Raw genomic sequence first — 15,346 nt, 5'->3', positions numbered from 1 at the left:
TTTTAGCCTTTGCTGGATTGCGCAAGAAAGATTTTAATACGAGCTATCAGACCCGACCACGTCTTCGTGCAAACCACAAGCTATGACATATCACGACGACAGTTTGGTTAATTCCTGTGTTTTTGTGCGGACACGAGTTGTAGCCAACCCGCAAATTGTCCGAGATTCAGGTATTTGTTTCGCCTAAGACATACAACGAAAATGTACATGGAAAAAATCGGATTTACGCATGTTGTCTCGACCAGGGGACCTATACCTTTTTTGTGCCGGTAAAACGCAAGTGTTGTATCTTCACGGACCGGCCTTCAAGGTGGGACAGATAAACGCAAGATCTCAACATTCTTCTGTTTATCGGCTTGCAACCACTTCTTGGTACCTACTCTATAAACCAGGGGTGTACATTTCAGGGCAAAAAATGGCATGCGTGTATGGCACGCTATGTCCAGCATTGTTTTTAAAATACTGGCAATGACTTCAAAAAGACCTGATAAAATAAACTACTTTGACACGCATCCCGATTTGAGTTGTGTACTACTGCTATAAACCATTTTCCTGCTATTAACCAATGCAAATTTAAAACCTGCAACCCGGGGGCTAACTTTCAAATTTTGGGTAAATTGCCTGAAAAAATAAGGACAAAAAATTCATCATTGCACTAAACATACGTGTGTAAGGTATGTTTGGCTCAACTCTTGTACTCAAACTTTGGCGGGACATGATGTGCAACATAATTTAAAACCACACCCGTGGGCCACATAAAATGCTGGGGCGGTCCACACTTTTGCACACCTGATTTAAAACTAATTAATTTGGAGTTAGATTAGAAAGAGAGTTATACTGTTTTAGGTAAATACTATTTTACTACTTAGGTAAATACTAAGTAACGAACTGCACTGACGTGTACAACACCATTATTTAGCAAAGTACTATTCTTGTCATGTCAATCTAAGACCCAGGAGAAACCAATAGCAAACCAAGTCAAAGCATCGCTTCAGTTAACATACTAAAATATAAAACAAAACAAGAAAAGTAATTTTTTCATATTAATACTTGATGTGTGGGGCGTTGGGGAGGGGTCTTTCCACATGCGTCTCAATATGCGAAGAAGATTGTGGATCAAACAGCGAAGACGTGCTGCGCACATCAAAAAGCTGTTTCTTCGTAAACATAGATCGCTTTATTGCGAAATGTTTTAGTGTTCTGACGTTTCATCGAAGCAAACATGAAAGTCGGTTAATGATTTCTAAAAAGGATCGCCCATAGCAAACAGTTGTGTCTGCGCAAACCGTTCTAATACATGTTTCGGAATCTGGGCTAAGCATCAGCAGGAATACTGGAACTTATTGAATACAATAAACACCTTTGTAAAAGAGAAATTTTTAACCTGCAAAATGGTGGATATGAATGATCCAAATGAAATAAGTTTTGAGGTGCCTGTATTTCGGTGTTGGTGGTCCAGTACACATGGTGGTTGTTCAAAAGTTGATCCAGACTCTTCGATGTTGGACTTCAATCAATATGGATGGTTGTACTTGGGCGGACTTGTTCTTATTTCGTTTGCAGTTTTCGGGCTCTTTATCGGCCTCTGTAAGGCAACTACACCAACTCCGAAGAAAGCAGAAGTTTAGTCTATTAAGGGACGAGAACTGTTTCAAGATTACTATATATTTGTTATTTTCTTCTACTGATATGTAGCAAATGTATAATAATCTTTGTAGTTGGCTGCTTTGTTGTACAAAAAAGCTTAGCAAGTGCTGTTAGGCCTAGTTTTTTTGTTGTTTTTTATGGCAGTTGTCAGAACTAATTAATTCTCACTATAAAAAGCTATGAAAAACAGTTGTTCCCAACATTCACTGTATTAAATCTTGTATGTGGTTTTGTCATGTGTTTTTCCTTAAATGTAAAAATCCAACATTGTTTTTTGTACTATGCCTTTGTGCTGGGCCTGTTTTGTTCATTAATATCAAGCAAAATTAAAATAATTTAACAAAATAGACCTACATGTCATTTAAGTCAGATAAATAAGTTAATATCAAAGGATAAGCTCAAAAATTTAAATAAGGCCTACCAATAGTGCAGACGAAAACAATCCAAAACATTACATTAAAATTCCCAAATTAGCGTCGGCAACTGGTGACCATCATGTGTCCATTCAACCGTTACATTCAAACACCGTGCACTACAATTTGCATATGACGCTCTGTACCATGATAAGTACACTTTTAGAAAGAATGTCACTGTTACTTCATATAATGTACAAATTTTATTTATCAGCCTGCTTAAACGCACGTCTAAACACCTGACCAAGCCTTTCACAGTGCAGTGCCTTTATATATCACTTGGCCTCTAGGTACTGTTTTATAAAACCGTAGTATATTTCTTCTCCCACTAAAGGTGGCATGTTCTGGATTCTATTTTCACTGAAAACATTCGTGGGTGAAAGCGAGGCTTATTCATTTTTCAATGAAAAAGTTATGTAAATAGAGGTTAAAATTAATTTACAAAACCGCGATACTACTTACTGCTTCGTTAAGCCGTACAATTGACGAATGTCTAAAGCAGAGGTTCCCAAACGTAATTCTACAACGTACCACTACGAAGTCCTGCACAGTTGCCGTGAACCATATACTTTGCAAAATATTGTGGCGCTGATGAGTTGCCTTTAAATCTTGCTTTGGTCGCATACCAAAGAAATATTTAGCAACAATTAAAAGTTTTTCAAACGTTGCCGCGTAGGCCACCACCGGTAGGGAACAACTTGTCTAAGGCCGGGTCCACACTCACGCTTTGCGCCGGCGGATTCTTTGTTTGTTTCATTATACGCCGGCGCGCGGGCGTACGCTCGGGACATTGAAACAAACAAAGAAGGCGAAGTCGGACCGCTTATTACACGGATTCAGTTCCAGGTCAGCTTTTTGTTATTATTCGGTTATGGCTCGGTTCCGTATCAATCAAAATAACAGGTTCAGAGGTTCAGATTCGGTTCCACTTTGCTGTTTTGAACTTTTCCACAACCATGCTGTTCTGCACAACAACCTACTGTATACAACAGTTGTTTGAAATTTTACCGAAGTAAAACGTAGAGCATAAATATTTAATTTTAGGTTAATTTTTTTCCGAATTAATATGTCAAGTTTTGCTGAATTGACGACCACATGGTCCGCATCCTGTAGTCCGTGTAAAAACGTGATGTGAAATAACTATTGATCAAAGTGCAAAAAACGTGACGTGCTTGATCCCAAGAAGTGTTTGATTTGGGTAAATCGTGCTGATGTCGACAAGTTTGGATAAAGGCAAATAACCATCTTGCGCAAGAGTCTGAACATGCACCTTTTATTATATGCATAGTTTTCGCAGAACATATGCCATATTGGTGCACAGTTTGCAGCAAGTTGTAGTTGGCTGCACTTTGAATTTTGAAGAAAAAATTATGGTAAAATTTAACACGATTTCGTGTGTCCTAAAGGACTGAATCCAAGTTTTTCACTAAACCATTGCAAATAAAACGCAAAAAAATTATAAAATGTTTGTGTAGGCCTATGTTATGTCAACTGTAAGGTTACAAAACTGATGAGGTGATGTATTAATTTTTCAGGAGGAAAATGGAGTTGCTGTATGGGCAACATAATTTGTCTGATTCCCAATTTGGGTATATAGACATGCTTAGTAATTCAAATAAACAAAAATTTTCATCATTGCGGTTTGCAACAAAAAGCTTTACACCTCCCAAATACATGCACTGTCAGGACCGACATACAACTGAAATTTGGAAAACTGCATTGAAATCTGATCGTGTCCAATGGATTATTCAACAGATTGTACGGGAAGAAAAATTAATTGAAGAAAATGTAATAAAAGAAGCAGAAGCAATTCTCAAAGAGTTGGCATTCACAAACCACCTGACTATTTTAAGAATGGTGGGATTTGTTCTCTATAATGTTTTGAGTCAAATCTACCATGATGGAGTTTTCATCAATGCTGATGCCGCAAATAGAATAAAAGAAATGATTAAACACCATCCTGTAGTTTTTATGCCCAGTCATCGCAGCTATATGGACTTTTTGATATTATCAGTTGTTTGCTTTTATCTAGATTTACCCCTTCCTGCAATTGCAGCTGGTATGGACTTTATGGGAATGAAAGTTGTGGGATCTGTCTTACGGTCATGCGGTGCATTCTACATGAGGCGGTCCTTTGGTTCAGACAGACTTTATTGGTCTTTGTTTACTGAATATGTTCATACTATTTTAATTAATGGTGACAGGCCGATGGAGTTTTTCATTGAGGGCACCCGTAGTCGCAGTGGAAAAAGTTTGAATCCCAAGTTTGGATTACTCTCAGTAATTGCTGAACCATACCTTAAAGCACAAACATATGATGTATTGCTTGTCCCGGTAAGTATATCATATGACAGATTGCTTGAGGAAGAACTTTATGGTTATGAGCTGTTGGGCATTCCTAAACCAAAGGAATCCACGTTTGGTTTAATGAAAGCATCATCCATCCTGCATAAAAATTATGGCAGTGTTCGTGTTCACTTTTGTGAGAAAATTTCAATGAGGAAGTACTTTGACCATTTAGATAGAGCTGTCCATGCTTGCTATCCAAGATACATGCTTAGGTTGTCAAATGAAGAACAAAAACACATGGAAATTCTTGGTTACAAAATTATACTTGAACAGCAACAATGCATGAGTTACACACCATGGGCAGTAATATCAGTGGTACTTTCACAATACCCAAATGGAATCTTACTGCAAGATTTAGTTGCTGAAACACTGTGTCTCAAAACGATCATGATGAAATGCAAAATCAATGTTAACTGGCCAAAGGGTGCAATACAAGAGATAGTTCAAGAAAATTTAAAAAAGTTTGAACATGTTGTTGAATTACAAGTGTCAAGTGATTCTCAGACAGGCTTAGTTAAAGTTGCTGGAAGCAAAAAAGAGATTTATGGTCAAAGGCTAAAGTCCAGTAGTCTTGATCCATCAATTATTGAGGAAACAGTAAATCACATTATAGTTGGAAATTATAGAAACCAGCTACTGCACCATTTTGTTCGACCATCATTCGTGGCATTTTCTCTCATAAAAAATACATCTCAACATAAACTATTGACTCAGGATAATCTACTACAAGACTTCAATTATCTGCAAAAATTGTTTTCCAAAGAGTTTATCTTCGAGCCAACAAAGGGCAATGATGATTTTGAAGCAGGACTGCAATTTCTGGTTTTAATGAATGCTATAGTAAAGCAAGATCAAACATTTATTTTAGCCAAAGATTCAGACAGAGTTTTATCGTTTTTAAGGTCTACCTTTTCAGTGTTTATGGTGGGCTACTGGTTGAATATGCAATACTTCTTGTCCTATTCTGACATGTTTGTTCTCCAAAAATTACCACAGCAGGTAATAAAGTTAAATTTTTGCTTTGTTCAATTTTGTGATTATCTGTAAAACCTGCATAATAGGTGCAACAGTGGATTGCAAGCAACCTACAAAGTGAAGGTATAGCACAGGAAATGTTGTCACTTCACATGATATCGAATGCAATTCATGCCTTTATAAACAACGGATTGTTGGTGGTTCACAAAGTAAGCTTAACCATTTTACTTATCATGTGGTTTCACTAACTCCAAATACATTTTGCAGCACAAAAATCAAAAGTTTGTCACTCCTATTCAAGATCGGTTTGTCACATCATCAAACCAGTTGGAGAAATACATAAACATTCCACGTTTAGAGAAGGCACAACCTGATATGCCAGCACTCACTTCAGCAAAACTGTAGCTGTGTTGCTTATATTTTTCCAATTACTTTCGCATACCATGTACATGTTTTGTTCTATGCAATAACTGTCAATGTATTTAAATATATACTAATTTTAATCAATTATTTCCAGTACATGGTATCTTTGCTGTATTCTTCTGCAGTCAAGCATTTTACTGGGAAATAGCAATGTGTTAGTTGTGGTATTTCTCATGTTCCTAGTGACTGTGGTATAAAGGTGGTATATGGTGAGAGCATGTAAGACTTCAAAAACAAGGATTCAGTTGGGTGAATGTTACAAGCATCGAATTACACATTTACAGTGAAACGAGAACAACTGGGTGAAGTTGGACATTGTTGTTCATAGTTTTATTTTGTGTTTTGCATGCACACCCGAAATAATTCAGTTGAAAACTATTCACTATTGTCAGATCCTATTTTTGACTGTGTTCCCTGAAATTAGCTTTTTGTTAATTTGATTTTCTAACTTAAAATTTTTTGCTGTTCTATATGAAATTATTGTCCAGGTATATGCAGTTTTCATTTTATTTTGCGCAAATCGCTGTGTAATATGATCATGATGAATAAAGTTTCACCAAAATCGAAGCCAATCAGCTGAAAAGTTCCAAAGTGGTCACACCACAGAAGCCTAAGGCAAAAGCCTTACAAAGTAAGGTTTCCACCATAGTATAGCAAGAAAGCATAACACATTCAGGTTGTTTTACTTTTGAAAGTAATCAAGACAATGTTACATTTGGAGATATTGACAGGTGGAGAAACATGTGGAATTGTTTGTTTTAACTAAAGACCACTGCCAAAATTGCACATAGTTTTTGAATTTCCTATGATAGGGGTTTACTAGTTCATATCCAAGTTGACATAAACAGTTATTTTTCACACATTGAAGTCAAGATCGTGCACTCCTTTCTGTCTCAATAAGGCATTCTCTTACAAGAGCTCTTGCATGCAAAATCCCTAGACAGTAAAACATAGCAACATAATGTATGCATATTTAACGTAGAAATTGTAAAATCAAGCAATTAGTTTTATACAATGATGAACACACAGTCTGACGTACAAATATTCTCAAAACACCCTTAAAAACCCAACAGCTAATGTTCTTAATCAACTATTTAATTTAGTGAAATGTTTGGGCATATTTTTGTTTACTTAACTTTTTGCAAAGGTCTAATGACTTTGCTTCACTAAACAATATAACATTATTTTATTACATATATAAAATGGAATTAAATATATAACAAAACCATATATATAAACATTTTAGCTACAACTATTTCAATTATAGCCACTTGACTCTACATTACCTCGTTTCAAACGATCACTTGCACTTCTGCTTCCAGCATATGTTGGCTTTATGTCTTTACCCAGTTCCTCGATTACTGCCAGAAGATCAGCATACTTGCTTTGAGGAACTTGGTCTTGCAGGTACATTGAAACCGGATTACCTGTAACAAATATTAAAGAAAACTGAAAATAGGTTTTGACCACCAGGTATCATAATTCACAAATATTAATATTAAATAAAATATAATGACACAAAAATCTAAACAACATGTAAGGCATACCGTTATGAAATTGTTTTCCGGACATACTTCTTTCTCAAAATTCCAGAATTTTTAACAAAGGGTCTTCGTTGCGTCGTTTATGCGGCTATCGGCTATGCACTGCTGTCATTCTGGCAGAATCCAAAACTATTGTTTCGCAAAATGCGTTCCGCATCAATGAGCAGCATTGCACAAGAAGGTTTAACTTGTACAAAAGAGTTTATTGTTGGTATATATCATACCAGTAAGCATTATTTTGCAAAATATTTCATTTCTTAATCATTTCGTACCAATACCTCTGTAGAAGTCCCAAGTTTATGTTCAAAATAACCTGAAATACGGATCTTATTGCTCATTTTTGCATTGCCGGTGACGTCACATTCAATCAAGTGCCAAACCACTTTCCGCTTCATAGGATTTTATTTAAATCTCAGTATCTGTCAAGGATGGAGTGCAGAATAGCGTGAAAGTAATAAAAATTGGTAGAGATCCCACGTGTTCCATCAGAATAACCTGAAACACCAGTGTTTTTGCGCTTTTTTGCATTGCCGGTGACGTCACTTTCAATTAAGTGCCAAACCACTTTCCGCTTCATAGGATTTTATTTAAATCTCAGTATCTGTCAAGGATAAAGTGCAGAATAGCGTGAAAGTAATAAAAATTGGTAGAGATCCCACGTATTCCATCAGAATGACCTGAAACACCAGTGTTTTTGCGCTTTTTTGCATTGCCGGTGACGTCACATTCAATCAAGTGCCAAACCACTTTCCGCTTCATAGGATTTTATTTAAATCTCAGTATCTGTCAAGGATGGAGTGCAGAATAGCGTGAAAGTAATAAAAATTGGTAGAGATCCCACGTATTCCATCAGAATGACCTAAAACACGTGTGTTTTTGCGCTTTTTTGCATTGCCGGTGACGTCACATTCAATCAAGTGCCAAACCACTTTCCGCTTCATAGGATTTTATTTAAATCTCAGTATCTGTCAAGGATAGAGTGAAGAATAGCTTGAAAGTAATAAAAATCGGTAGAGATCCCACGTATTCCATCAGAATTACCTGAAACACGGCTGATTTTTTTGCGCTTTTTTGCATTGCCGGTGACGTCACTTTCAATCAAGTGCCAAACCACTTTCCGCTTCATAGGATTTTTTTTAAATCTCAGTATCTGTCAAGGATAGAGTGAAGAATAGCGTGAAAGTAATAAAAATCGGTAGAGATCCCACGTGTTCCATCAGAATAACCTGAAACACCAGTGTTTTTGCGCTTTTTTGCATTGCCGGTGACGTCACTTTCAATTAAGTGCCAAACCACTTTCCGCTTCATAGGATTTTATTTAAATCTCAGTATCTGTCAAGGATAAAGTGCAGAATAGCGTGAAAGTAATAAAAATTGGTAGAGATCCCACGTATTCCATCAGAATGACCTGAAACACGTGTGTTTTTGCGCTTTTTTGTATTGCCGGTGACGTCACTTTCAATCAAGTGCCAAACCACTTTCCGCTTCATAGGATTTTTTCTAAATCTCAGTATCTGTCAAGGATAAAGTGCAGAATAGCGTGAAAGTAATAACAATTGGTAGAGATCCCACGTATTCCATCAGAATGACCTGAAACACGGGTGTTTTGGCGCTTTTTTGCATTGCCGGTGACGTCACTTTCAATTAAGTGCCAAACCACTTTCCGCTTCATAGGATTTTATTTAAATCTCAGTATCTGTCAAGGATGGAGTGAAGAATAGCTTGAAAGTAATAAAAATCGGTAGAGATCCCACGTATTCCATCAGAATGACCTGAAACACGGGTGATTTTTTTTCGCTTTTTTGCATTGCCGGTGACGTCACATTCAATCAAGTGCCAAACCACTTTCCGCTTCATAGGATTTTATTTAAATCTCAGTATCTGTCAAGGATAGAGTGAAGAATAGCGTGAAAGTAATAAAAATCGGTAGAGATCCCACGTGTTCCATCAGAATAACCTGAAACACGTGTGTTTTTGCGCTTTTTTGCATTGCCGGTGACGTCACTTTCAATTAAGTGCCAAACCACTTTCCGCTTCATAGGATTTTATTTAAATCTCAGTATCTGTCAAGGATGGAGTGCAGAATAGCGTGAAAGTAATAAAAATTGGTAGAGATCCCACGTATTCCATCAGAATGACCTAAAACACGTGTGTTTTTGCGCTTTTTTGCATTGCCGGTGACGTCACATTCAATCAAGTGCCAAACCACTTTCCGCTTCATAGGATTTTATTTAAATCTCAGTATCTGTCAAGGATAGAGTGAAGAATAGCTTGAAAGTAATAAAAATCGGTAGAGATCCCACGTATTCCATCAGAATTACCTGAAACACAGCTGATTTTTTTGCGCTTTTTTGCATTGCCGGTGACGTCACTTTCAATCAAGTGCCAAACCACTTTCCGCTTCATAGGATTTTTTTTAAATCTCAGTATCTGTCAAGGATAGAGTGAAGAATAGCGTGAAAGTAATAAAAATCGGTAGAGATCCCACGTGTTCCATCAGAATAACCTGAAACACCAGTGTTTTTGCGCTTTTTTGCATTGCCGGTGACGTCACTTTCAATTAAGTGCCAAACCACTTTCCGCTTCATAGGATTTTATTTAAATCTCAGTATCTGTCAAGGATAAAGTGCAGAATAGCGTGAAAGTAATAAAAATTGGTAGAGATCCCACGTATTCCATCAGAATGACCTGAAACACCAGTGTTTTTGCGCTTTTTTGCATTGCCGGTGACGTCACATTCAATCAAGTGCCAAACCACTTTCCGCTTCATAGGATTTTATTTAAATCTCAGTATCTGTCAAGGATGGAGTGCAGAATAGCGTGAAAGTAATAAAAATTGGTAGAGATCCCACGTATTCCATCAGAATGACCTAAAACACGTGTGTTTTTGCGCTTTTTTGCATTGCCGGTGACGTCACATTCAATCAAGTGCCAAACCACTTTCCGCTTCATAGGATTTTATTTAAATCTCAGTATCTGTCAAGGATAGAGTGAAGAATAGCTTGAAAGTAATAAAAATCGGTAGAGATCCCACGTATTCCATCAGAATTACCTGAAACACGGCTGATTTTTTTGCGCTTTTTTGCATTGCCGGTGACGTCACTTTCAATCAAGTGCCAAACCACTTTCCGCTTCATAGGATTTTTTTTAAATCTCAGTATCTGTCAAGGATAGAGTGAAGAATAGCGTGAAAGTAATAAAAATCGGTAGAGATCCCACGTGTTCCATCAGAATAACCTGAAACACCAGTGTTTTTGCGCTTTTTTGCATTGCCGGTGACGTCACTTTCAATTAAGTGCCAAACCACTTTCCGCTTCATAGGATTTTATTTAAATCTCAGTATCTGTCAAGGATAAAGTGCAGAATAGCGTGAAAGTAATAAAAATTGGTAGAGATCCCACGTATTCCATCAGAATGACCTGAAACACCAGTGTTTTTGCGCTTTTTTGCATTGCCGGTGACGTCACATTCAATCAAGTGCCAAACCACTTTCCGCTTCATAGGATTTTATTTAAATCTCAGTATCTGTCAAGGATGGAGTGCAGAATAGCGTGAAAGTAATAAAAATCGGTAGAGATCCCACGTATTCCATCAGAATGACCTGAAACACCAGTGTTTTTGCGCTTTTTTGCATTTCCGGTGACGTCACTTTCAATCAAGTGCCAAACCACTTTCCGCTTCATAGGATTTTATTTAAATCTCAGTATCTGTCAAGGATGGAGTGCAGAATAGCGTGAAAGTAATAAAAATCGGTAGAGATCCCACGTATTCCATCAGAATGACCTGAAACACCAGTGTTTTTGCGCTTTTTTGCATTTCCGGTGACGTCACACTCAATCAAGTGCCAAACCACTTTCCGCTTCATAGGATTTTATTTAAATCTCAGTATCTGTCAAGGATGGAGTGCAGAATAGCGTGAAAGTAATAAAAATCGGTAGAGATCCCACGTATTCCATCAGAATGACCTGAAACACCAGTGTTTTTGCGCTTTTTTGCATTGCCGGTGACGTCACTTTCAATCAAGTGCCAAACCACTTTCCGCTTCATAGGATTTTATTTAAATCTCAGTATCTGTCAAGGATGGAGTGCAGAATAGCGTGAAAGTAATAAAAATCGGTAGAGATCCCACGTATTCCATCAGAATGACCTGAAACACCAGTGTTTTTGCGCTTTTTTGCATTTCCGGTGACGTCACACTCAATCAAGTGCCAAACCACTTTCCGCTTCATAGGATTTTATTTAAATCTCAGTATCTGTCAAGGATGGAGTGCAGAATAGCGTGAAAGTAATAAAAATCGGTAGAGATCCCACGTATTCCATCAGAATGACCTGAAACACCAGTGTTTTTGCGCTTTTTTGCATTGCCGGTGACGTCACTTTCAATCAAGTGCCAAACCACTTTCCGCTTCATAGGATTTTTTTAAATCTCTATATTTGTCCAGAATTTATGTCGTCGCAAAATCTAATGGAGTGGCACACTCGATTTTTCACACAATCTCATACATTTTCCCTTCTAATCACAATGTGTCACACTTATGAACTTGCAAAGAACGTTTTATTGTGCAATATCGTCCAATTCTTTTTCCTTCTTTTTGTAGTGAATATAAATGACCGTAAAGGTAATGCTTGTTAAAATAAATATTTTGATTTAACATTTTCAAATGAAATGATATTTACTCTTAAAAAATGTTAAATTTGTGCATGATGTTGATGTATCACAGGTGAAAGTCATCTTTGCTTGTTACACAAACATATAAGAAACACAATTTTCATGGTGGCCACTAAATCTAAGAAACAAATTGGGTAAACAGGCACAATTAAAGAAAAAACATTGCGCACGTTTATTCGGACAGTTTTAGATTATCAGGAGTTTTGATAACTGCCACATCTTTGACAATTGAGTTCATGAACATTTCTGCATCATCTGTGGTTAGTACCTACTGGTAACAGGATCAAAGATTGCTGAAATTTTCATGAGTCGGAAACGTTCGCTATTACTGTACATGCACCTTAATAGGATACATTTCATGGCCAACCGTGTAATAAGTCAAACTCATGTACGCGTACTTAATTAACGAACATGCAACTTATTAACGTAACTAATTAACGTGCGCGCATGTTAAGTTGGCCGATAGTGTCATAATCCTATGTAAAATTACATGTACTGTCATCAGCTTATGGGCGTCGATATGCTCTTGTTTTCTGCTTTCACCTTTGCAAATATCACTCATGTATCCATCTAGTGGCAGGTAGCGTCAGATCTATGTCAAATCCTCAAATGTTATCGCAACTGCTTAAAAATCTAAGTGTTTCATCACAGGCCCAAATATACCATGGCCCCGCACAAATTTGTAAGTACCGGAAATGTATTTTTCAAATATTTATCCTTTGTCAAATTTGTCCTCTTTTTCCAGAATTAAACATTTGAACAGCGAAATTGCGCTGTATTCTCAGCTAACCTTGTACTTTTACGTACGCATATGCCTTTACAAATTATTTTGATTTTAAGTTATAGTAAACATGTACATACTTTGTTTTAATGCGCATGGGCTGCCAATATTCAAAAGAATTTTACAGCGCTTGCAATGCCACACAATAATTTTACAAAGTTTGCATCTTTACGTCGCAATTTAATCGTGTTAAGCTTGCCAAAAAGCAGAGTTGATTGCAGTAAAACCTCACGTTTTAGGTTCTCTTTGGGGTTGCGATACATCAAAGTAAACGGTGCGAACCACAGATATCCACAAGATGGATACATGAGTGATATTTGCAAAGTAAAAGCAGAAAACAAGGACATATCGACTCCCATAAGCTTTGACTTGAAGCTCACTATTTGTTGTTTGAAATGAAAATATACGACGATAGTACAAGTAATTTTACCTAAGATTATGACACTGTCGGCCAACTTAACATGTTACTAAGTTACAAGCACCTTAATAAGTTGCATGTTCGTTAACTAGGTACGCGTACATCAGTTTGACTTATGACGCGGTTGGCCATGAAATATATCCTGTTAAGGTACATGTACACTAATAGCGAACGTGCTGCTTACTGACGCGCGCGTACCTTATCATTCCACATGATGTCGCTCTTATTTGGAATTTGACACTGTTGGCCAGGCTTTAGATAACGCGCACGTTCATTATTACGGCACACGTACGTTATCTAAGGTACGCGTACAATATTATGACACCGATGTCCCAAACAACATAACGAACGTGCTCGTTATTTAAAGCCTGGCCAGCAGTATGTCCAAAACAACATAATATACGTTTAGGGTTTGAATGTGAAGTTGCAACTTGTCACGATGATTATGCTGGTTAATTGCCTTTGAATTGTCGTTTACCAGTGCACTTGGCTAAGATGCAGGCAGTTGGGTATAATTGTTTATTGATGAAATGTAACTAAATAGCATAAAATAAAATGGAATATATTTAGAATCAAATAGAACGGTCAGAAAAAGGGCGAAAAGCGTTACCGTATAAACATATAGTCTCGTGATATGCGATATTGTGAGAGAAAGACAGTGCTGGGCTCGTAAATAAAATTTGGGTAAGAAAGCCCCAGCCCATTAGGTAGGGTGAAGTATCCCTGTCACAAACAAACTCCCCTAACGATGGAAAGCGATGACAAATTTTTTATCAATGCAGCTTCCAGTTCTGACATTGTCCCACATGCGGCTTGGTGAGTGTCAATGCAAATTCTTATCAACGCGATTGCGGGTACATTTTCACCCATATGTCAAAGGCGGTTTGCATCACACGATCGCAATTTAAATCGAATGACGCTACAAAGTACTTAACCCTGATATTGGGATGTACTTCAATATGTAAAAAAAAATGTTTGAAAAATAATGTATGTTCACAGTACGTTTTACACGCAAAATTGACGATAAAGGTGTGCGCAATAGGCCTAATGGCGACCATGCACATTCGCAATACAAAAAGGAAAACAAACGAGAGAAAAAATCATTTGTTCAAACCTTACTGGATGATGGAACCAAGCTACCCTGGCAGGCTGTCGATCGATTACCGTATCTATAGTGCTGAGTAAAAGGTTTAATACATCCTGGACCTATTTTCAAATGTTTATCACATTGCTTATATGTGTTTTGCATTCCACGGAAACTGATGACGCCCTTTACAAGGCGAAACATAAATCTAAGCAACCTTCGTATTAAAAGGAAGTCAACACAAATGGTTACATGTACATATTCGCAAGGGTTAGGCGTGTTTATGAAAAGACTAACAAACGCGTTTGTTATGTGTATCAACATACTTTATAAAGCGACGTAAACCGAAATTAAACATGCACAATATCGAATCAAGTCAACCAGCATGGGCAATTGGCATATTTAATCAAGAAGTGTTGCAAAGGATGTTAATGTCGGTATGGAAATAAGGTTAAAATCCGACGATTTCGCCACTACCATTCGTCAATACAAACTCCCAATCGGATAATATTAAGCACCTCAAAGGCTATCGCATAACGAGACAGGATCGTCACAATGAGAAAACCCTCATTTGGCAGCTATGGTATTTATAGCATGCAATGTAAACATTTCTGTGTTGTTTGATTACAATGGTGGATATCGTAAATGCAAATTTTGCCAGGCAATTTGTGCACGAAACACTGCATAGGCCAAAATCTGACTTCTCTAATCGTTTCGATCATGTACAGCTCATCTGGTGGAGCGTTGGGCCTCATTAAAAATCGCAAAAGGTGAAAAAGCCCTGGTTTGAAGTCATTCTGATGGAAAACGTGGAATCTCTACCGATTTTTATTACTTTCACGCTATTCTGCACTCCATCCTTGACAGATACTGAGATTTAAAAAAAATCCTATGAAGCGGAAAGTGGTTTGGCACTTGATTGAAAGTGACGTCACCGGTAATGCAAAAAAGCGCAAAAACACACGTGTTTTAGGTCATTCTGATGGAATACGTGGGATCTCTACCAATTTTTATTACTTTCACGCTATTCTGGACTCTATCCT

General features: G+C 37.3%; 2 protein-coding genes across 2 annotated transcripts; one reads left to right on the top strand and one right to left on the bottom strand.

Moving 5' to 3' along the window:
• Positions 1-2,895: 2,895 nt before the first annotated feature.
• On the top strand, positions 2,896-6,132 carry LOC145910479 (dihydroxyacetone phosphate acyltransferase-like). The gene is made up of 4 exons (XM_082997614.1): positions 2,896-2,906; positions 3,596-5,408; positions 5,471-5,593; positions 5,652-6,132. Exons 2-4 carry the CDS (start codon positions 3,603-3,605, stop codon positions 5,787-5,789), a joined length of 2,067 nt encoding a protein of 688 aa, XP_082853740.1. The 5' UTR covers positions 2,896-2,906; positions 3,596-3,602; the 3' UTR covers positions 5,790-6,132.
• Positions 6,133-6,318: 186 nt separating this feature from the next.
• On the bottom strand, positions 6,319-7,483 carry LOC145910480 (cyclin-dependent kinase 2-associated protein 1-like). The gene is made up of 3 exons (XM_082997616.1): positions 7,355-7,483; positions 7,094-7,234; positions 6,319-6,743 (listed from the first exon to the last, which is right to left on the bottom strand). The coding sequence occupies exons 1-3, from the start codon at positions 7,377-7,379 to the stop codon at positions 6,676-6,678; spliced, it is 234 nt and encodes a 77-aa protein (XP_082853742.1). The 5' UTR covers positions 7,380-7,483; the 3' UTR covers positions 6,319-6,675.
• Positions 7,484-15,346: the final 7,863 nt, after the last annotated feature.

This window comes from Ascidia mentula, chromosome 8 (genome assembly GCF_947561715.1).
Source record: "Ascidia mentula chromosome 8, kaAscMent1.1, whole genome shotgun sequence".
Lineage (NCBI taxonomy): Eukaryota > Metazoa > Chordata > Ascidiacea > Phlebobranchia > Ascidiidae > Ascidia > Ascidia mentula.
Note: the sequence above shows the minus strand (reverse complement) of the source record. Positions and strands in the feature narration are given on the sequence as shown.